Raw genomic sequence first — 24,767 nt, forward strand, 5'->3', positions numbered from 1 at the left:
CAAGGCGTGGCCTGACCATTGCCTTATACAGAGGGACAATCACCTCCTTTTCCCTGCTAGCAAAATTCCTATATATCATTGACAAAACCCCATGACCTGCCCTAGCAGCCTGTCTACATTGCTCAGAAAACTTCATATCTGACTGCACAATTACTCCCAGGTCTTTTTCATTTTCTACCACCTTAAGTGTAGTACCACACAGTTGGTACGTTTCTCTGGGGTTACGTCTACCCATATGCAGTACTTTGCATTTGTCAAGGTTAAACTTCAGTTGCCACTTCTTAGCCCATCTGCCCAAATTATCTAGATCCTGTTGCAGTAGCACACTGCCATTACTGTCATTAACAACCCTGCCAACCTTCGTGTCATCTGCAAACTTCGACATTAAGCCTGATATACCTTCATCAATATCATTGATAAATATACAAAACAACAGTGGACCCAACACCGAACCCTGTGGGACTCCACTAATAACATTAGTCCACGAAGAGCAGCACCCATTGATTACCACCCTCTGTCTTCTCCCACTTAACCATCCTTTTATCCATTGTAGCAACTTACCGTTAATACCATTCTGCTCCAATTTGTACAGTAGTCTTCCATGCGCAACAGTGTCAAAAGCTTTCCTGAAATCCAAGTATATGATATCAAAATTATTTTTTGCATCCAGTTCCTTTGTGACCACATCATAATAACCAATCAAATTTGTCAGACAAGACTTTCCCTTAACAAACCCATGCTGTGTCTGAATTATTGCTGCAGTATTGTCTAGATGATCCTGCAATGCATCTTTAACCAGTGACTCCATTATTTTACCCGGAACAGAAGTTAAACTAACTGGTCTGTAATTATTCGTGTCACCCTTCGAACCTCCTTTGTGAATTGGGGATACATTTGCACATCTCCAGTCCGTGGGAACCTCCCCTGAATCCAAGGATGCTCTCATAATTATGGCTAAGGGTTTGCTTAGTTGCTTTGCCGCCTCCTTTAATATAACTGGATAGATCCCATCCGCCCCAGGTGCCTTTCTTATGTTTAACTTCAACAATTTCTCCTCCACTTTGCTCTCAGTTATTACAAAATCATTAAGCACACTGCTACAATTTGATAACCTTCTTCCATTTTCAAACTGTAATGATTCCTCACGTGTGAATGTAGATGCAAAATACTCATTCAGTTTGTTTGCTATCTGAGCAGGATCATCAACAGTCGAACCATCGATGTCAAGTGGACCAATCATATTCAGCCCCTTCCTTTTAGAGTTTATATAAGTAAAGAAATCCTTGCTGTTTTTCTTAGCATCTTTTGCCAAAGATTTCTCGTAATACGCCTTTGCCTGCCGAACCTCCTTTGTGACCTGATTACAGACTAGCTTATATCTGCTACAGGCTTCTGCGTCGCCTGATAATTTATATGCATCCCATGCATTTTTCTTCTCTGTCACGAGTCTCATTAGTTCATTTGATAACCATTTAGGCCTAAACCTTGAACAATATTTCTTCATCGGTATGAAAAGTCTAGTAGCTTCCACGATTAATTCCTTGAATGCTTCCCACTTAGAATTTACTGTTTGTAACATCGTCAGTCGATCCCACTGTACAGAATTTAAAAACTGTCTGAGACCACTGTACTCCCCTTTACGGAAGCAAAAACCCTTTCCTTTACCCCTGACGGTAGTTACCTCTTTGAGTAAATCCCACTTCAGCACACTGTGATCACTGCCACCTAGTGGTTCCTTTATCTGCAAATTCTTAATACACGAATGATCACTGCTGATAACCAGATCAAGAGTATTACTTTCTCTGGTTGCCTCTCGAACATGCTGCTGCAGAAAACAATCATCCAATAAATCCACAAAAGTCTGACTAGTGTGTGAGTGACCAACCCACAAGTTCCAGTCAATATCTGGGAAGTTAAAATCCCCCATTATAAGACATTCTGATTTACTGGCCCACTCTATTTCTCTGTACAATTGTTCATTGTACTCATTCGAGTCATTAGGCCTATAACACACTCCTACTCTTATTTTTGCTTTTGCAGTGCTTATGTCACACCAAACTGACTCAACAGTGCACTGTCCATCTATATCAACTGGATGCACTTCTTTTGATTTTATGTTTTTCTTAATTAACAGCATAACACCTCCTCCCTTTCTGTCCTGTCTATCCTTTCTGTACACATTGTACTCCCCAAATTCCAGTTCTGCATTCCTTATATCTTTGTGACACCACGTCTCTGCTATCCCAACAATATCCGCCTTTGATGTCTTGACCAACACTTCAAATTCATCAAATTTATTTACTATACTTCTAGCATTGGTATACATGCAAGCATACATGCTCCTATGCCTATTCCTCGTTACCCTAACACATCCCATATACCCAACTATTCCAGGATGACTGCCATCCGTCCCTGAAACCCCCAACACCCCTCGCTCCAGGTCGCTTCTTATTCTAATAGAAGTTGTGCAAGAATCACCTTCACCTCTGCCTGCGGTTACTGTTAAACTATTAGTCTTTGTATCCCCCCAAGCTAGCAGTTTTCCGACCCACCTAACACTGCCTCGATAGCATCAGCAAATATTCTTGCACCCTTTCTATTTAAGTGTATCCCATCCCTGTAGAAGCAATCTCTCCTGTTAACAAGTACAGTCCAGGCTGAAAAAAATTCTACCCCTTGAGCCTTGCACAATCTTTCCAGGGCCGAATTGATCGACAAGGCTCTCATCATATACTCCCTCCTATTGTGTCTGGGCAGAATTGCAGACACTTTCAAATTCAACCCTATTTCACGGCTTTTTTTCAACAGTGACCTGTACTTGTTAAGTAATTCTGCTGGTCTCCTACTCTTAATATCATTAGTGCCAACGTGTACAACTATATCACCTTTTGTGCCCTTGAAAGATGATATCCGCTCTACAACGTCATCAACCTTTGCCCCTGGCAGACATACCCTGGTCCTGTTCCACCTATCCTTTTTACATAGCATGTTCCCCGTTTCCCTGCCAATAGAGTCACCAACAACTAATAGTTCCTGTGGGACCAGCGCATTCTGCCTTGGGGGTTGCCGCTGTGTTGCGTGATGACCAAGTGCAAAGCTCTGGCGTTGATGTGGGCAGCTGAGAGCTTGATGGGCCCCTCAATTTAATTCCTTCGAGGGCATCCACCCTGTCCTTCAAACTCTCATATAGGCCCATAACAACGCTGAGTTGTCGCCTGATTTCCTTACACTCCTTACATCGCGCACACACAAAGACATCCCCCATGGCAATATCATGTTCCGTTCCAGAGAGTTCGGCAAACATTTCACAAGTTGCACATTTTTTTAGGCTGTGACGCGTTGGAGAATCGCCCCCCTCAGTTCTCCCCCGAGTCACAACACTCCTGCCACTTTGTGCCCGTTGCTTTGCTGCTCTAGTTCGGGGCATGGTAGTTTAAATTAATAAAATCAATAAATTAAATGTCAGTAGTATTTGAATAGAAACTATGAAATAGAAACAGTGAAGCGTATTACTATATAATTATGCGTTAGAGCTACCTCAATTAAAAAATTTGAATTCCCTACAAAAACTTTGAATTCCCTATATACAAAAACAATGGCTACAAAAATCGAACAAAAATAACGGTTTTACTTATCGTAAGTAAAATCCACAAAAACTCTTTATCTGTTTATCGATATTGCTTTTCTTTTTCCCTCTGAATCTGCAGTGTCTTCACCAGGACGCTTCTTTTTCACACCTTTTAAATATTTTAGTCATTTTTAGGGAATAAAGCACAATTACAAAACGAGGAGGCACACATGATACATATAAACAAAGCTGTGCGTGTAGCAACTGAATAAACAACACCTTAAAGGCAGAGATACACTATTAACACCTCACATTTCTAGGGGGTTACTACCATAAAACAATAAAAATCCAGTTGCGTTTCTGCTAGTGGAATCTGTTATAAACTGGTAGTAAACTCAATCTAATTGCATTTGCGATTATACCGATACCTGGAATTGTGTTGGTTTTTACGTTATTATGGTGATGTGTGTTTCTCCTTCACTGATATAAAAAACATAAATACATTTTCAGAATCTTCTCTTCATTCCTATTGTGTTGCATTCAGTTGGGGTGATTCTGCGTTCAACTGCCATTTCTTGTAAACACAAAGGCAAATCGTGCATAAGCGAATTCGGTTCGTGTTATATAAGATATCGTTCCCCTATTTATAAATTGTATATGATCGAATTCGTGTAGTGTAAACACGTGTTATACGAGGACTGACTGTAATTGATATGTATTATTATTGATAATTGATATGTATAAGTTATTTGAAAAATAGTTTTTTTTTTTTATTGTTTCAAAATAATTTGAACATAAAAAGTACAATGAGCCTTACAACAAAGGAAAGGATTGAAATTCTAAAGTGGCATAGTAGTTGCACCCCCAGTTCAATAAGTTAATTTTTTTAAATAAACCACCCACAATAAAGACTGTAAACCAAACTGTGAAGAAGTTTGAAGTGGGAACAGTGCACAATCTACAAAACTTGATAGAACTTGTATCTCAAAGATATCTGCCAATTAATAAGGCCTTAAATGCTCCTCACTTGACAGTATGGGCTGGAATTTGGACAGGAGATATCCTTGGATCTCTTTTTCTTTGAGGGAACTATGACAGGAAAAAACTACCAGAGACTGCTAAAAAACAAAATCATTATATTTATGCAGGATGGAGCACCAGCTCACCATGCAAAAATTGTACACATTCTTAAACAAAGGGTTTCCAGGAAGACTGTTGATTTCACTGAATGGCCACTGCACTCCCTGGATTTAACACTGTGATTACTTTTTTTTAGGATTTTTAAAGGACAAAGTGTTTAGTAATAAGCACAGGTTTCTGCTGGAACTTCAGCAGTCAATAGTAGGGAATTTGAGATTTCTAAGGAACTGTGCCTCTCTCTCTCTGTGCCCAAAACATTACAATTTTGTAAGGACAAAATGGTGGCATATTGAACAGCTTTTTTAAGTTTATGTATGGCCTTTCTATTTTGCTAGCATTAATTAAAATATATATTTAAAACATACATTGTCTTTATTTACAGCAAAACATGTTTCCTTACTTATGGACCACCCTGTATATCAATTGAGCGATTTGTTGCTTCCATTTCTGTATGGAAGCATGTTGCAAAGTATTCTCACTTCATGATTTTTTTAAAGGTGTTATACAGTGTAGTAAAATCTTCTCCAAAGCTCACAGTACATGACAGATGCATATAATTTCAAGGCAGTTCATCTTATATGCATTGCAGTTGGAGCTCTTACACTTATGAAAGGTCTTCTTTGACAGTATCATGGTTTCACTACTCACTCTTTTGGAGAAGTCTGGGTTTCATTCCAGTCTATGACTGGAAGAATTTCTAAAGTCCTCTTCAATCAAGGTTGTAGCTTTTCCACACAAGTTATTCTGGGTTTTTTGGCCCAATCTGTGTTACGTGGTTATGATTTCATCACCTGGCAAACTGTGTTTCCAATGAAGGTGTTTTGAGCAAAAGCACTTAAGTAATACTATTCTTGCTGGTTTCACCTGCAAGGTTTTAATTCTATTTCATGGTAATGCATTAGTTGAAAAGATTTTTCAGTCAACAGACACAGCATTGTTTAAAAATGTGTTTGAATATTCTGTTTAACGATTCTCTAGTTAAATTTTAAGTTCTTAATCCATTATTAAAAAAATCACTGAAAGGATGATGAAGGCTACAAAAAATGTTCAAGTAAAAGGTAATAAATAAAACAAAAAAACAGATGATGCTGAATGAACATAAAACAGAAATAAAGTTAATGGAAATGAAAAAGTGTAGTCACTGGATGATGTAATTTTTGAGTTAAGGAAAAGCTGATGGCAGAACAGTTGCTGGATGTAGTATCAAACTTATATGAAGATCATAAATTAAAAGTTGAAAAAAATCTGAATAAATAAATTTTGTATAACTGGAATTATAGTAATGAAAGTGTATAATTTGCACAACTAGTTATTCAATGGTATTATATAAGAGATGCGGCAGTAAAGTTTCCAGACTAGTGCTGATGCAGTCATGTTCAATGAGTTTGAAAATGATTGGAAGTTTTATGTTGTAGTTCAAACTTTCTCCAACAGCTGGTATTACAGAGATCATCCAGTAGGCTGACAGGTAACAACTAATTTCGTTAATAGCATTAGCATTCTGTGCCATGATTTTGTAATGGAGCAACAAACAAATATTAAGTTTTATTTGAAACTGGGAAAGTCTGCAACAGAAAAATATGAAATGTTAAAAACTGTTTATGGTGATAATGTTAAGTCATACCAGTGTGTTTAAACAGTATAAGTGGTCCATAGCTGGATGTGAGGATGTTTATGATGACCAAAGAAGTGGGCATCTATCAGTCTCTCAAAATGAGGATAGAGTTGCAAAAGTTCAGGAAATTGTAGCTTTGTTGTTGTTATTTGGTTTTTAGGAGCATCAGCAACTAAGGCCGTAAGGAAATTGTAGCAGATCATTGTTTGACTCTCAGAATGATGGTTGATGAGTTGGTTATGAATAAGGAGACAGTTAGTCAAATTCTGCATGAAGATTTAGAGAAAAGCAAAATTCATGGATGAGCAGAAGCAACAAAGTGTCATCACACAAAGACTTCGTCCAGACCAGCGTTTCCCAAACTTTTTTTAGTCACGGAACACTTTTCATCTCGCAACATATTCACGGAACACTTACGAAACACAAGTATAGTGGGAGCCAAAGAACTGTTTGCTAATATTTTATTACATATGATGCACTTTGCATCGGGAGCATCTTTATTTCCAACACATGTCAAGCTGAAATTCAAATAACTGTCATACTTTCGTCTTGGTCTTTTATTAGTCGGTTCCTGTTGTTTTTTCACTTTTGATTTTTGGGGGACAAAAGGCTGTGATTGTTCATCCTCGCTTTGAAGTGTGACAATATTGTGTTCATTTTCATCGACCATAGTTGCACTACAGAAGTACTTTGCTTCTCATTTTAAACTTCCTTTTTCCAACCACAAACCTATGGTCACATATTTAAATAATAATACAGCACTCGATTTACCGGGACACTTCAAGATTCCAAATTAAAAAAAAAAAAAAAAATCAACCAGAAATCATAAAATTCAAGTAATAAATAGAATAGGTATAAACAGATGTTTTGCAAGCCGTAAATAAGCGACAAGAAGCGGCATTATAAGTCGAGACATTAGGAGATTAGTGTGCGTATTATCTTGCAACCCTTGCTGTCTTTATACCTACTGCTCAAAAAAAAAAAAAAAAAAAAAAAGGACTAACATTTAGTTTGTTTTAGTGCATCGCGTCGATTGTTGTGTTCCATCGCAGTGCAGGAGGACAAATTTTGTTTCTTTATGCATGTCAGGGATGTCGGAAATTTTTTTTATAGTAACTTTTTTTTTGTTTAGAAATCGCAAAAATGATGAGCAAATGCAAGAGTTGTGCTTTCATTTAGACAACAACTTGAAATTATTCAAAAGTTTGAAAACAGTGCATCTGTTAAATCTCTAAAGAACCATTATAACATTGGTGACCATACACGACATTGTAAAAAATAAAGGGAAGCATTGTATTGGACACAAGTAGTGCATGTTAAGTTCTTTATTTATCACCATACTTTTTACGTAGGTTGCTGAACATTTTTCAATTCAACAAGTCCCCGACTTACATAGCTTCGAACTTACATTACATTATTTATAATTTTTTTATATGACTGAAGATTTCAAGTGAAGGTGACACATTTCTTCATAATGTAACAACTCACAGAATTCCAGCTATTGGTATTATCGCAAATGCAATAAGAATGATGCACTTATTGCGTTAACAGAAAAGCCCAGTAATTCGGAAAGTGCAAATTGTTTTTTTGTTTTATGGCAGTGACCTCCAGAAATGTGCTTTAGTAAAATGTGAGCTTGCATGGGGTGATAATAGTGAGTTTTCGCCTTACTCCTGTGAAGTTATTTTCAGAAAATTTAATTTTGACTGTTATCATGGTGCCCACTAAGAGAATAAGTGACAGCGGTACTAGTAAATCTATCAAGAAAAGAAAAGTGATAGAGTCGGATCAGAAAATTAAAATAATAAGGATCTATGAAAATGGCCAAACATTAACAAGTATCGTGCAGAATTCAGATTTTTCGTGGCAACTGTGAACACAATAAAGGAGAAAGACAGAATACGAGAAGCAGTCGGCACCAATGAAGGTCAACTATAATAATAACCAAGGCTACGAAATACATACCAGTTTTTACGGTACAATGACATGCATTTTTTCTTCCATTTATGTTTTCTTATGTGCCACTCCGGCTACTTCACTGCTGTCCCCAGATAAAGTTTTTAATTGAACTTATTAAAAATATATAACTATTTTACTTCATGGTTCTGGGGATATTATGTGGTTTTTATACTTTTAGCATATCAGGGATATAGCAGCACTATTTTATTAGTCATTCCTAGGTTACGCAAATTTCGACTTACGTAAGAAGTTCTGGAACGTAGTGTGTTGGGGACTTGTATTTTGAATTAACTGGGAATATTTTTTTTACCATCCATCCCAGAAAATCGAGAGTCTACTGTATTTCGAAATACTAATATTTATCAAAAAAAATTTATACAAGGAAGTGAGTATAGTTATGATATTGTTTTGCTTCCTTCAACCTGTGTACTTCAGGATAAATCGCATACAAATGGCATACTAGATTACCACATTGCTACTTTTTCATAGGTGTCATTACCTCTACGCATACTTCTCTATCCAAAGCCCGCCCAAATAAAGTGTTCCGCAGTCTATTTGATTATTAGTCTATGCCAGTATATTATAATAATAATTATTATTATCCATTTATTAACCACAAGAAACTGTGGGTCACCCCGGGACAGCAGTGTGCCAGGAGGGTGAGAGATTTACATACTGAGGTTCGAAGAACATGTACAAGAGTACATGCGTGCTCGACCCGAGATATTTACATAATTGAACTTACATACGTTTCAAATAAAACAAAGTTTATAGTAATAGATATCAGAATTTATAAAAAAAAAAAAAAAAAAAGTAGCAAGCAAAAAGTCCAGGTGTAGGCGATCGTCACAGGTTCAATAGTTGGTAACGGTTCTTGAGGCATTCCTTTCTGTAGAGCTTGTCCTCATAGAACTTATCAGGGTTGATGCCCAGTTTATTGTAGATTTGGAGGCATTTGGCCAGAAACATGCCCCTAAGGGAATCAATGTTTGTGAGTGTAAACCGTAGAGGGTGGCAGGAGTCACGGCATTCACCGCTTGTGTTGTTTCTGTCAGAGATTAACAGGGATACAGTTGGAGCATCTATTCGGCCTGTGATAAGCCGAGCTAGCATGGGTACATTTCTTGTCATGATGAGAAGTCTCGAGGGAGTGGTCCCTAGATTAGCTTGAAGGATGGATCTGGAGATAGTAAAAGGGTGACCCACCACCTTGTTCATCCATCTAAGCAACTAATATTCCAGGCTGAGGTACTTTTTTAAGTGGGAGGCAGGAGCAGATGCCCAAATTTCAGATGCATAGAGAGGGATAGGAGTAATGCACCTCAGAATGTACCGATAAAGCAGCGCTGGCTGATGCACACAGAGCTCCTGACGCACTGCCCAAAATGCCGCGTACGTCTTCTGTCTCATCCTGACAAAGTGAGGCTGGAAGGCCAGTCCAACATCCCAGGTGAGGCCTAGGTCTGTGTGGGAAGTTACCCTTTGCACCCTTTTCCCGCCAACGAAGATTTGAACATCATTTTTAACTCTTTTTTTTTAGTTATCGGTAGTTGAGCAGATTTGGAAGGGTTCAGATGCAACCAAATTATGGCTAGATAGTTTTTCAGTTTCATTATCTGTGTAGAGGCCTGTTGGATAATATCTGGGATCTGATCAGGATGGTTTGAACTCACATAGAACTTCAGATCATCAGCATGAGAGACAAAGTTAGAATTACATGCTAGGAAAGGTTCCAAAAGTGTTGCGAAGAGAATTGTTGAAAGCACACTCCCTTGTAGGATGCCTCTTGTGACGTCTAAAGTTACCTGGAAATTGTTGACAGTAACAGACATGTCTGAGAAGTAGGATGGACTTCAAGATTTGTAGCAAGGTATCTGCCAGACCAAAGTAGTGCTTCAGAATAGTAAAGGGTAGGTATGTTCTGTCGTATGCCGATTTAATGTCCAGGAAGATGATGTCAATCTGGGATTTGTTATTGATGGCCTGTTAGATTCTGAAGAGGGTATCTAGAAGATTTGTAGTTGTTGATCTCTTGTGCAGTACAGTATGAAGGTACTCGGGCCTGTGACCAAAGCAGTGCTGGGCAATTGCTGGCTGAATCGCTTTTTCAAATATTTTAAGTAAAGAGCAACTGATGGAAATTGGTCGCAGATCTTTCAGAGATTTAGGTTTCCTAATCTTTGGAATGGGCTTGACATGATAAGATCTCCAAATTGATGGAACTCTTCCAGATTGTAAGATTCGTCTGAAAATGTGGAGTAGAGGGTCAACAATATACATGGTGCATATTTTTACTATGAATAATGGGAAACCGTCTGGTCCTAGAGTAGCTTTTTTAGGTAATTTGTTAATGACATCAATCAGGGTCTCCCTAGATATTTTTATATCATTCATCTGTAAACCAGGCAGCACTGAATTTGAATAACGACTGCTCAGTGTTGTACAGAGTTGTTTGCATCTGATTGCATCTGAGTTGTTCAACTGGCTTACTCTTGTCCTTATTGGCTGAAAACAGCCGTTAAAAAAAGATTTCTACACCGCCACCACCCCACCTGGTGTTTCTTGAATTCCCAATGTGCTTGTAGGAAGTGTTAAGAGGCACAAGGTCAAGCTGCCTATCTGCCGATAGCCATGTTTCAGTAAGACAAAGGATATCAAACTCTTCAAGAAAAAGAAGGGTGTGGAGGGAGTGAAGCTTGTTTTTTTATGTTGTTTACATTTTGCATGAACCACAAAAGCTTTCTGCCTTGTGAACCTGGTTGCATATGGCCCTTTTGTTGCTATGCCTGTATGTCCTGTCTGGGTATGTTGTATGTGATCGATCTACTCCTCTCTTGATATAGCTTAATGAGGGTGCCTAAGGGCCAGCAGCTAGAGTCCAAGACGATATGCTTTGTATTCAATGGGCAGGAGATAATAAAGGAAGAGTAGGTCGGAAACCTCGATTTTGATTGCCTTTGCATCAATCTTAATTCCCTGTTCATGGGCAAAGAGAGCCTTGATACTTTCTGCTTGCATTGAAGGACCCAGCCTTGAAACAAAAATTCTTTCTCTGGTCTGTACAGCTGATATATTATAAATCTTCTCCAGTCTTTCCGACTGAGTGGCCGAAACTGGTTGGCGAGGGGCAGAAACTTGTCTCTCCTATACTGGTAATCTGTTCCCTTGGGGTTCCACTGTCAAAATGTCTTGGGTGGAAATAGCCATTTGGAGGTTATGGCTATAAGATTGTGCTTGAAAGTTCAATTGATAAAGATGACTCAAGACAGCTACCTGAGCAAAGGTCCTTCCATTTCTGTTTTGGTTCTGTCATCTCCATCATGTTGTTACCGTAGTTGGGCTGGTTCGGAACCAGGCGACCCTGCTTCTTCTGTTGTAATCTGCAAGGTTGATTCGAGTTAGGTTCACCTAGATTCCAACATTGATCCTGGGTATGTTGACTATCAGAAACCATGGGCAGATCAGGCTCAATGGGGTCAGAATGCGAGGGATGGGTATCCTGTGGGTTCAGCTGAATGGCAGGAGTGAAGGTCTGCTGAGTCAACCTCGCTGCAGCTAGAGGTGAACATTGTAAATTTTTTGGATTAGTTGTCCCTTGCAGGGACTGAGGATCGAGGAGGGGGCCTCATCCACTTCCCGTAAATGCTCCTGAGGTTCCTGATGGGTCATCACTGACATCTGACTAGAAGGAAGACAGCATTCACTTACAAAGATTTTCAAATCTCTGAGTTGATCTTTCAGCAAGAGAACTTGGTCCACAATTTCTGTATTTTGGGCTCTGAGCCTTCTATTCTCAGCATTAAGGCAAGTAAGAGAATCCATTATTGGAGACAGGACGTCCCCTAAGCTGATCTTGAAACCCAGGGAAGGCATTGAGTGTAGTGGTGTTGCCACTTAAAACGTGTTTAATTTCCAAATTTTCTAAGGGGATATTCACCGGGGAGTCTGTCGCGGAGGCAGGGACAAGATCGTATTCCTCTTCCAAAAAGGCATCATCTATCCCAACCCGTAAGCTTGCATCACGAGATGTTCTCGATGCAGGCGATGATGTTGAGCTTCCGACATTCGAACAGAGTACCTGAAACAATCCCAAGGACGCGGAAGGAGTTGCCTCGGTAAGGGTGATAGAGTTAGAGATATCCGCCGGTTTTGAGTTACTTGCACAGAGGTGGCAAAGCCATTTTCTTCTCCTTGGTTTGCTCAACCATTTAACTTTAGGTGTCTGGCAATTACGGCAGAAGATTCTCCCGCACGAAAAGCAACGTATCGTCGGGGCCTCCAGTTTATTCTCACAATCGGCACAGGACATTTGCTGAACACCTGTTCTATCCTTCATTGTATCAAACTGAATTGGAAGTGAAGGTGCCAGCTTAAGAGGGGATGAAGGATATTGCTAGGTGGGTAGTAATTAGGAAAGTAAGAAGGCTGGGCAAAAGAAACTGTCTTGATGCAAACTTAGCAGCTTGAAGCACAGTATAAATTCCGAGAAAGCTCACAATTAATAGTCAAAGTGGTCTGTTGAGAGTGCTGTCCAGGCAAAAGCTGACAATTTCCAAAACTTGGTTGCCAGGCATATAAACAGACAAATAACCAAACGCTTGATTGCCAAGTTTCTTCCAACTTGTTGCCGGAGGCAGTCTCACAAGTGGAGTGGGAGTGTAACTAGGTCTGAGTTGTCAACGTCTTGCAATACAGGGGGTCGACTGGCGAATAACTCCCAACACAATGCAACTGCTTGACCTTGTGATATAGCCAGTAGTGGGCAAGAGTTAGTGAGCAGTGAAGGCATTTAACCAAGGAGTCAACATCCGGGCCTTGAGACAAGCAAAGGCAGCAAATATGAATACAGTACAGGCAAGAAACAAATCACGTAAAAACAATAATTACCTAAAGTTTCATGGTATTCATCTTCACAAAAGATGCAGGGAAGTCGCTCAACGAAAATATTACTGAGACTCGCTAAAAAAATACATTAAACACTGAAAACTTGAGGAGCTCAAGATTAGGCAGCCGTCACACTGACGCGCACTTTTCATCACATATCACTTTTGTATCACATTATGTGATACAAAAGTGGTGTACGCTACAAGTATGCAAAATTTATTTATTTTATTTTTTTAATTATTAATTACAATTTTTCGTGGAACACTTGTTCACATCTCACAGAACACAGTTTGAGAAACGCTGGTCCAGACAATCCTAATTTCCTTGATTGTATTGTCACTGGAGATGAGTTTTAGGTATTTCAGTTTGACCTAGAAATAAATTGTCAGAGCATGCAATGGGCTTTAAAATCAAAACCCAAAACGTTTTTTTACAAAAGTCAAGGATCAAGATAATGCTGATCATGTTTTAAGACAAACTGTGTGATTTACTGGGAATTTGTACCTGAAGGGGAGAGAGTTAATGTTGTGTTCTACATACAGATGCTTCAAAGAAGCACAGGTACTTTTAAAGCACCTGTCCTGGGTGGGGCCACAATTTTGAGAGGACAGTTGGTTCTTGTTGTTTGCTCATTCCTCATTTGTTGTGAAGACATTTCTGATGAAACATGGCAATTTACAGATCAAGCCTCCACCCTACTTTCATAATCTAATACCAGCAGACTTCTTTCCCAAGGTGAAAACTGCCCTGAAAGGAAAGATTTTGGGATTCTGATAAAAGAAAAACATCTCCACCAAACTGAACATAATCTTTTTGGATGCCTTCACTGACTCTTTTCAGAAACTTTTAGAATGGTGGAATAAATGCATTCAATCAGGTGCTGATTACTTTGAATAAAAATAAAACCATTTTTGAGCTTCTTCACTTTGTGTTCATGCTGCATCAGTCCAGGAATTCAGTACTACATTTCATATAAACTATGTAAAAACAACATAGAAATAAAATGATTTCTCCAACGTAATTTGTAGCAAAGTTATGACTGCTTTAGTGATAATTACAAACCAATAGACTGGGTTTGTGTGTGTGTGCGCGCGCGCGCACGTGTAATGATCAAATTATAAAAATTATATATTAAAATAATAGGAAAAGCTAACATCAGTGGCAGCAGAAAAGCACAATCCACTACATGTTGCATATAATAAGCTAAATTAAATTAGAATATTGCCAGTAGCATGGCAAACCAGTAGAGTGAAAATGAACTGAACCTAATAAAATAACAATAACAAAAAAATATGGGGGGAGTTAAAGAAGAAAAGGGTAGAGTTGAAGCAACGTTCCTAAAGAAATTAAGCCAATTAAGAGAAATTTAGCGGCATCCCTAGATGCACCCGTTTCTGAATTATGTGAAATCTCACTAAGGTGGAAAAGTAAACTAACATTACTTGATCAAATAAACTGAAAATTAATAAAATAAAATAGACTGACCATTATGCCCCATCTTGACAGAGGACCACGAGGCCAATAATAGTCAGGGAATCACTGCACTGAAAAAATTTCTCTTAATTGGCTTAATTTCTAAATTATTTTAGGAATGTTGCTTCAACACTACCTTTTCTTCTTTAACCCCCCCCCCCCCATATTTTTCTGTTATTGTTATTTTATTAGGTTCAGCTCATTTTCGCTCTACTGGTTTGCCATGCTACTGGCAATATTCTAATTTAATTTAGCTTATATATATATATATATATATATATATATATATATTTTTTTTTTTTTTTTTTAGGAAGAGAAAACCCCTTTAGATCTTGCTCCTCCAGGTTTAAGAAAATCTTTACGAAGAATAGAAGAATGCATTTAAATGAAAGTGGCTGTGTATTCAGAGCTATATGCCAAAGAATGCAGATAATTCCAGCAATACTTGAATGTGCATCTCTTATAGTTTCTTAAAATTTAAAAACTGAGCTTTGTGGAAATAACTGTTTCTCATATAATGTATATTCACTGAAAGCATATTAAAACTAATACTTGTTTCAATAAAACTATATGTTAATAATACAGCCAAAAAAAAAAAATTCTTGAGCGTGTATATTGCATTGATAAACTATGGGTTAAATTTTCTTATTTGTTTCTAAATTATCATAAACAGCATCAAGTGATAACATATAAAAAATAACAATATATATATACAAAGGGTACTAGGAAAGTTTTGCAGTACAGCTTTGTTTATTTAATTTTTTCAAAGTAATTTCCTCTACATTCAATACACCTCTCCATCCTCCGAAACCAATCTTTAAACTAGTTCTGCCAAGTTTCACTAGGGAGTAAAGCACACCCGTTGTCCCAAGCCCGTAGAAGGTCCTCATCACTGGAAAACCGCCTCCCTTTTAGCTTCATTTTCACATGCGGGAACAGTGCAAAGTCGCAGGGAGCAAGGTCTGGCCTGTAGGGAGGGTGCTCGAGAAGTTTCAGTCCTGTCGTGGTCAAATATTCGGTGCAGGCTTTGGCGCGGTATGCTGGAGCATTATCGTGATGGAGGTACCAGGTGTCCATTCTTGACTTTGGCCGCAGGTTCTTCATAGATCCAATGACTTTAGGCAGGCATTGTTCAGTATACCACTTAGCTGTGACTGTCTTCTGCGTGTCCAAAACGACACGTTCCACAATTCCACTCGATTTGAAAAATACAGCTATCATTTTCTTCTTTACAGATCGGGATTTTCTGACAATTACGGGTGTGTTGTCATCATCAAAGACCCAAACTTTGTTTTGAGCCTTGGTCGGCAGATCGTAATAGTACAGCCAAGTCTCGTCACCTGTCACGATGTTGTTCACATACCGAGATTATCCCTTATCAAACTTTTTTAACATCTCCCGGCACCAAGTCACACGTTGTGTCATCTACTCTTCAGTCAGTTGATGTGGCACCCAGAGAGAAAAGTTTCTTCACATGCAAATGATGTTGCAGAATCGAACGAATTGCTGGTGCATTTAGGCCCAAAGTATCCTCTATCTGTTGGTAGGTCACTCGCCTGTTTTCGTCAAGCATTTTCCTCACAGCAGTAACGTTTTCCTCCGTAACTGACGTTCGTGGCCTTCCCGGCCTCTCAGAATCCTCCAGAGTGAAATTTCCCCTTTGGAATTCTCTATACCACCTGAATATCGTTGTACGATGTGGACAATCATCATCTAGTGCAAGAGTCATTTCTTCTAAGCACTGGTCTATGGTTAAACCATGCACGAAATTATACCGCAAAACTGTCCTTATCTCATTTCGTGACCACGATGCCATCGCAAGCACTTTACACTCTCACTACTAATGAATAACTGAGCCCATCGACTTGGCGCGGCGGCTACTATGCACGTATGAACATGTCTCAACATGCAGCAACAAGCAGCTTCCTGTGATTCATTGTTGCGTCATATTGCAAAACTCTCCTAGTACCCTTTGTATATGTACATGTGGGGATATGTCTGTTTACCAACCTATGATTCAAAAGCCCTTAATTTTAAATCTGTATATATAATTAAAACATCCATATTAATTTGTGGGTTATGTTTCAACCATAAGTTGAGAACTCGGTGCCAGAGGGCAAGGGTACCATTCTGAATCTAGATAACTCCCAATAGTGTTGCAGTTTTCTTAAGATACACATTTTATAAATATTTTTCTTTTATATCTAAATCCTGAAAAATTTTACCCTGCCAAACACTATGGGCAATTTATTAAAAGATGAAAGGACAACATGAATGTGTCCTTGAGTGTCTGCTCAATTCTTCTCTTACTCACACACACAGGCTATGGCACTGAATAGAGACTGTATTTTGAAATTGCAGTTCCTGGATGCTATTACTTGTAGCTTACTTTTTGAATAACATAAGTTATGTTGGATATTGTCTAGGAGGCAGGATTTTCATAAATCCTTCTCTGATTACCTTACTTTTCTACTACTTTAATTTTCTACTTAACTTTAGATAATGATATCTAAAGTTTCATTAAAACTGTTCTTAATATCATTATAAACCTGGTTATACAATACTTTTTCACAATGAAAGGGGGAATGAATGGAAATATAAATACTTCCATGTATATCTCTCTCTTCTGGCAACAATACACACTCTTCTGTTCTAATTCTAGGATGTATTTCAAGGATTTATGGGACTAGGAACTATTAAACCTATGTAAAAGGACTTTAATGTTTTACAATTAGTATGTCATCTGTGAATTGAACAAAGTTTGAGATTTGTCAGAAGCAGATTTAAAACAATGTTTTCAACAGCTGAAAGGTAAATTTCAGAAAGCAAAGCAGCAATTTCCGTGCCCATTGGGAACCCAAATATTTGCTTTTAAGTGTTTTTGCCTAAAATTCCTGGCTTCTGTTAAAAATATCACTAATTTTATAACATTATATACTGATAGAGATGAATAGGCTTTAATTGTTCGGCCTCATTTAAGCAATTCTCAGGGGTAATTGGCATCTTGAATCATCTTTTCTGACATTTTTTTTTAATTTTAAGACAGTCTTCTTATTAGAGTCAACTAACAGAATTGTTTTATTTGTGCTTGACGTTAGTGCATTAGCAGCTTTGGCTGTAGAAGGAGATGATGCATAATTCTACCGCTTAGGTGAGCTGTATTTTTATGAAATAATTGGATCTGAGGCACACTACCCGATGAGGAAAGCATGTCTTTAGTTAGATACAGAAATCTGAAAGTGTGAATGAAAAAAAGTTGAGAGACGGACAAAAAAAAAAAAAAACAATTATTTAATGATATTTATTTTACTTACAATTATAATACAATAAACTCTGCATTTTACAATGCTTAAGTAAACTTTACAGAAACTTGAACACTATCTAAACCTTCAATCAGAATCAAACTTATGGAAGTTTGCTGTTAACAATCCATATTTGTACTTTTAAGTCCAACTGTACAAGAAAATTTCATTTATAGCACTTTGGGCTATCATATGCCACCATTATACACAAAATTCTGATATGTATGCAAAACAGTTAAGTTATTCTGATTTTGCAATATACAATACAAAGCACACAAATAACAATGTACAGAAAATAAGAATCTATACACAGGTAAAATAGTTTACAACCACACGCATAGGTGTTGATTTCTACACTAATAAGGCCTAGTAATATGGATGGAACTGAGCACTAAGCATTAAACTTGGTGGGCCATCTGCATGTAAGACCTGCACAAGAGAAAACAAAAATTAATGTTTGGTAATTTGTAGTTATGGTCTTAAATGTACTTCCATTTATAATAATTTTTGACTTCCTAAGTTATTCATCATAATCCAAAATCCTATATCACTTCGTAACCAGTAACTGAACAAGAACGGTGTCATCACATATCTACGGCCACGGATTCAATTTTGACCATATGCTATTTATTCCCTTAGTTTCTTATTTTCCATACAAACCCAGGAGGTTTGTATTGAAAACAATACGAATACCAGACTAGCAGATGCATGCATGCCACTTTTACTCCTATCACGTGGTATGAGAAAATGGCTGATAAGTAGCAGAAATCTATGGGTAACTTCATTATGCGGATATTATGCTTCAGTATGAGGATATCTGCATGAGAGCCAGTAGATGGATGAAATACCTCACAAATGGAAATACAGATATCATTAATGAGCTGTGCTGTAGTGTGGTTGGTCAAATACAATTGTTAAGTGGTAACGAACAAACCAAAAATCGATATATTTGTTGAAGGTGAGGGAAATCTTGTCATTGCGTGCTCACCATTGGACAGCATGCCAAACTGGAACTGATGGAGACCTAGGAATATTGAAAAGTCTGTGCTCATTGGTTCTCATACTTGTTCATGGATCAATAAAACTCAATAAAACAAGGAATGTGAAGATATGTCACTGCAGTTGCATCAATGCTACATTGCTAAAGGAAATGACTTATTGTTAAAGCTAATAAAATAATGTCACTAATAATGAAAGCTGCTTAGAATTGTACTCTCATCAGCCAGCATTTTGAAGATGGTCTTTCATCAAGCTAAGGGTCAATCTTGGTCAATTTTATGTTGCTGTGGGTTTATGTTGCATCAGTGCTACCAACTATATTCAAATTCTCATGCACCTGATCGTGAAACTGCAGGCCCTGAATGCAGGTAATCCTGATCGTAGGGTTGAATTTTCCGAGTGGTTTTATTGGTGATTGCCAATAAGATTGTTTGGAGTGATGAGGCAACATTCATGTTGAATGGTACAATTCATTGCCACAATTTTTCATACTGGGCAACCGAGAATTTGCACATTACTGAGAAAACATTTGAATTTCCTGGGCAATGCAGTGTGGATTATTGTGATTGGACCATTCTTTTTTGATGCAACTGTTACTGGTGCTGTTTACCTCAACTTGCTTCAGGAATCAACATCCCACACATTCATGAGATATTTGAGGATGATGAATTTTATTTTCAACACAATGGGGCACCTCCCCATTTTCATCGCAGCTCATTTGGAAGAAACTTTCCCAAACATGTGGATTTGATGAAGAGGCAGCTTTGAATTCCTTCGCCAGATCGAATGGCATCTGATTTTTATTTATGGGGATACCTCAAAGATAAAGTTTATGCCACAAAACCAGCAACAATCGCTGAATAATGGCTAGCTATTGAAGCAGAATGTGCAGCAATATCAAGAGTTCTTAGGTGTCGCATGCAATTCAGTTTCTCGACGATCTCAACAATACCTGGATGAGAATAGAGGACAATTTGCACACTTGCATTAATGCATATTTTTTTCTCACATTATTTCTTCATTATAAAATTGAATTTATGAATATAAACATAGAAGTTATTAATAATCAAAGTGTGTATACATTTCTTCTGGACACCCTGTATAAAAGTATTACAATCTTTGTATTACAATTTTAAAACTTAAAACAGATATAATGAATAAATTGTATAAAGAATTGCAATTGCATACCTTAGATGCTTGTGATAGTGCAGCATGGAGGGATTAACTGCAATGCTCTTCTTGTTTCTGAGCAGGATCAGAAGCTAAGCGAGCTTGCAGCTGACTATTTTTTGCCATCAGCTCTATTACCTAAAGAAAAAGGATAAATATCTGGTAATGATTCCATATTTTTAATAAATGGAGAAAGAATATTTGAAATATTGAAAAAAAAAAAAAAAAAAAAAATTCTTGCTTGTGATTTTCCAACAACAATGGCTTCACTCCTATGAACTGTGAGGATCTTACTCAGTTAGCTTGTATTTAAAGGTTGGTTTTTGATAAACAGTAAAATGTTTTTTTACCACATTCCCATTTGTGCAACTTGGAAGTGCCTGCAAACTGCTATTGTAACATAGCAGTTTGGAGGCATTGTACGAATCCCAACACAATCACAATTCAGTTCTATGTCCATAGCATTTGCAATTTCAAACTATTTCTCTTTGAACTTTCCCAATTATTATAAGTTACTGACCCTTAACAATTAATTTATGCCAATATCCAGTTGGTACTTCACTACAATTTATATCTATTATCCACCCTGATTAGATTCCTCTTCCATGTGTCTAGTTTACAATTTCTGCAAAAAAAAAATACAGCTTTTTAGAACTTCCTCATAGGACTATCCTTTTTTCCCTTTAAAAGTCTAGGTGGCCTTTTCTTGACTTGGAGAAGTCAAATTTCCTTTACAGGTGTGGCTTCCAGACCCCAAATACAACATCAAGTTTAGTTACACAACTTAGTTATATAATAGAACCATAACATCTTTTCTTAACATGCAGAGGACTGGCAAATCATTTATCAGGTAATATGCTTTCATGGGCACTTCTTTGTACTGTAAGGATAGTTTCACAATTGCCCATACTATCACCCCAAATCCTTGTCACTGACTGCTTAAAAAAAGCAACTCTTTACAGTCTATAAGTTGTCTGGCTATTATTCTCCAGATGCAGGACCTTACATCCATATCTATATACCAATGGTAGTTGAAATCATTAATTTATTAACCATTAGTATAGACAGTTCAGACTTTTTTTTTTTTTTTTTTTTTTTAGTATTAGTTGTGGCAAATGCTGCAAGGAAACATCCTTTCAAGCATGCGCCAAAAAAGGAAAAAAAAACCTTACCCAACTTATCTGTCCATCCCTTCTAACAATTTATCTAATTATAAATTTTGTATTTCTTAAACTTATTCAAACTATCCATGTCCACAGTTTCACAACTGTCCATACTATCACCTAAATCTATGTCACTGACTGCTCAAAAAACAAAGCTCTTTACAATCTACAGAATATATAAGTTTGTTCCAACACAATCACTATGAGTGAAAGCAAATTTTTCACATCTCAATCTCTCTCTCTCTCTCCCCCACCACACAGCCATTTGTTTTCAACTTAAATTTATTACCCTTTATGTGTATTATCTGAGATGCCATCAGCATTTAGTTAACTCAATCCATTTAAAGCTTTATGCACTTTTGCATGTGTTTTCAAGTGCTGTAATTTGATTAATAAAGCCTTATATGGTAGTGCACCCTTTTTTTATCCCTAATTAATTTTGCTGCTCATTCCAACAGATTCACATCTTCTTAAAATAAGGCTTCCAGACCTATATACAGTACTTAAGATGTAGCTTCACTCTTGCTTTATACAATAGGATAATCACTTCCTTGTCTCTGAAGGAAAAGTTCTCCTGTATATCACTGAAAGAACTCCATAGCTGTTCTAACAACCTGTCTGCAAAGCTCAGAAATATTCATGTCACACTACAACAGCCCCACACCAATTAAGCGATAATCAATTGTTAAAATTGCCCACATCTCCCAATGAAAAAAAAAAGTCTAACTTAAATTTTGTTGGGACAGCGGTATTCTGTACCCTGACATGACAAAACTGGATTGACCTGGGTATCCCCCTCCAGGACTACCCTGCCATGTGTAGGGGAGACCTAGGGGCCTACACTAAATAAGTAATCATGTGGGGGAGGGAGATGTACAATCAGCCGGAAAGCAGAATAGCTGAAAAATATTAGTAAGCTAGTAGCAAGGGGATGCAATGTAGAATGAATAGGCTGGGCACTGAGTGAATTAGAAATAAATGAATAAATGTCAGTTTTGGTGAGTGATCCAGTATGAGGGAAAGAGAGTGAATAAGTGGAAGGGTCAATGTAATTGGCTGAAAGAATATAAAATTAATAATAACTTACATTACTTTATGTGTATGTGTGTGTGGTATGGATGTTTAATGGCACACAAGCTGCTGTGGCTATAGTGCACGTACATTACTTTATATCACTGCATTCTCCCCTGGCCTGCAAAAAACTTGCGGCTAGGCCTGCACCACAACTGAAGAATAACAATAAGTTGAGGTGTGCAGAGTGCAGTGCAGAAAGACAGAGTCGAACAAATGAAATGAAAGCCAGAAGAATGAATAAGAGTGTAAGTGTGTGAGAAAAAAGAACACAAACCATAATTGTTAGTTAAGTACACATTAACTCTAGTTTTAATCTTTTATATTGTTTCTTATTTAGTTTAATTATTAAGCATTAGTATTTACATTACACAACACACCATTGCATCCCTCTTGGTGTGTGGGAGAAAAAAATAAAAAGAATAATAATAAAAAAATATATATATATATATAATATACAGGCATTTCCCGGCTTACGGAAATTTGATTTTACATCAAGTTTTTGCTGGCTCGTGCAAACTAAAAAAATCATGAAAACGCATTTTGCATCATGTAGGAATAAATGGAAGTATCGTGAAAATATCGTAATGTGAACCCAATAACACATTGTTTTTTTTTTTTTGGTAATTCATTCAGAAGTTGAAAATTTTGCTATATAACTAAGCTATTTATCTCTCTGAAAGGTAATTTTTATAATGGAAATTGCACTACACTTTCACTGTTATCATATCTTCCATTATAAAAATCAATTTTGAATGCCTTTGTGATATTTTTATAAAACACATTTCTGGAGGTCACTACCATAAAACAAAAACAAGTTGCACTTTCAGGTTTATTGGGCATTTCTGTTAGCTCAATCTATTATAAATGGGTAGTAACTCGATTTTATTGCATTTGCGATAATCCCGATAACTGGAATTTTGTGGGTTTTAACATTACGGTATTATGGTAAAATGAGTTCCCCTATACTGAAATCTTCAATCATATAAAAAACATAAATAAATTTTCAGAATCTTCTCTTCATTCCTATTTACTTATTACAATGACGAAGGGAAAGAGACCAACAGACAGTGCGATCTAATGAAAGGTGTGTAATCTAAGCAAGAGGAAGAATACTATCATAACTGAGCCTGCTCAAACTATTTCATCAATCAGATCACCTTGCAGGTGCCTAGTATCCAGATGCTGCAACTTTCAGAACTTCAGTCTTTCTTGGTGGGCAGCCCTTCTGTTTGTTCCTCTCATCAATCTTGTCGCCCTTCTCTCATAGCAACTGTACATCCTTCCTAAAATGAGGCCTCCAGACCTGTACGTAGTACTCAAGGTATGCCCTGATCATTGCCTTATACAAGGGGATAATCACCACCTTATCCATGCTAGCAAAATTCCTGTATATCATTGACAAGACCCCATGAGTTGCCCTGGCAGTCTGAACTGCTCAGAAAACTTCATATTTGACTGCACAATTATCTCCAAGTCTTTTTCGTTCTCCACTACCCTGCATTGGTACCACAGTTTGGTACATTTCTCTGGGATTACTGCTACCCATATGCAGTACTTTGCATTTGTCAATGTTAAACTCCAGTTGCCACTTCTCAACCCATCTGCCCAACTTTTCCTGATTTTTCTAAAAGCCCTGCCAAGCTTTGTATCATCTGCAAACTTCGACATTAAGCCTGATATACCTTCATCAATATTACTGATAAATATACAAAACAACAATGTGCCTAACACCAAGCCATGGGACACTCCACTAATGACATTATTCCATGAAGTGCAGTGTCCATTGATTACCATTCTCTGTCTTCTCCCACTCAACTATCTTTTTATCCATTGTAGCAACTTGCCCTTAATATCATACTGCTCCAATTTGTACAGTAGCCTTCCATGTACAACAGTAGCAAAAGCTTTCCTGAAATCCAAGTTTATATCAAAATTATATTTTGCATCCAGTTCCTTTGTGATCACAACATAGTGTATCCAATCAGACTGGTCAGATAAGACTTCCCATTAATAAACCCATACTGTGTTTCAATTATTGCTGCAGTCTTGTCTAGATGATCCTGTAGTGCTTCTTTAACGAGTGACTCCATTATTTTCACAGAAACAGAAGTTGAACTAACGGGTCTGTAAATTATTCATGTCATTCTTTGATTCCCCTGTGTGAATTGCGGATACTTTTGAAATCTCCAGTCCGTGGGGGGCCTTCCCTGAGTCCAATATGGGTTCAAGGATGCTCTCATATTTTTTTTTTTTTTTTACTTGCAGCAAAGATTAACTCATTCTGCACAGAAGTTAAATATTGTTGATAAATGTAATATAATATTTAAAAAAAAAAAAAACCCCTTTCTTTCATTTCTGGGCAAACCATTTCATAAATAGTACAACTATGACTATTTTTAACTATTTTCAAAGAAACAGTA

General features: G+C 37.4%; 2 protein-coding genes across 3 annotated transcripts in view; one reads left to right on the forward strand and one right to left on the reverse strand.

The window, feature by feature from the left end:
• Positions 1-15,060, forward strand: part of LOC150076490 (uncharacterized) — a 69,534-nt gene extending 54,474 nt beyond the window's left edge. For both annotated transcript variants that reach the window (XM_090387497.1, XM_090387496.1), the window contains exon 7: positions 14,950-15,060. In XM_090387497.1, coding sequence (XP_090243623.1) covers positions 14,950-15,024 — 75 coding nt within the window. In that variant the 3' untranslated portion in view covers positions 15,025-15,060. The remainder of the gene's footprint in view (positions 1-14,949) is intronic.
• A 2,960-nt stretch (positions 15,061-18,020) lies between these two features.
• LOC150076491 (uncharacterized) overlaps positions 18,021-24,767 on the reverse strand; it is a 392,042-nt gene continuing 385,295 nt past the window's right edge. The window contains exons 19-20 of the mRNA XM_090387905.1: positions 20,129-20,248; positions 18,021-18,370 (exon numbers count right to left, since the gene is read on the reverse strand). Coding sequence (XP_090244031.1) covers positions 20,162-20,248 — 87 coding nt within the window. The 3' untranslated portion in view covers positions 18,021-18,370; positions 20,129-20,161. The remainder of the gene's footprint in view (positions 18,371-20,128; positions 20,249-24,767) is intronic.

This window comes from Mastigoproctus giganteus, chromosome 13, assembly GCF_048544385.1.
Source record: "Mastigoproctus giganteus isolate SK-2022 chromosome 13, ASM4854438v1, whole genome shotgun sequence".
NCBI lineage: Eukaryota > Metazoa > Arthropoda > Arachnida > Uropygi > Thelyphonidae > Mastigoproctus > Mastigoproctus giganteus.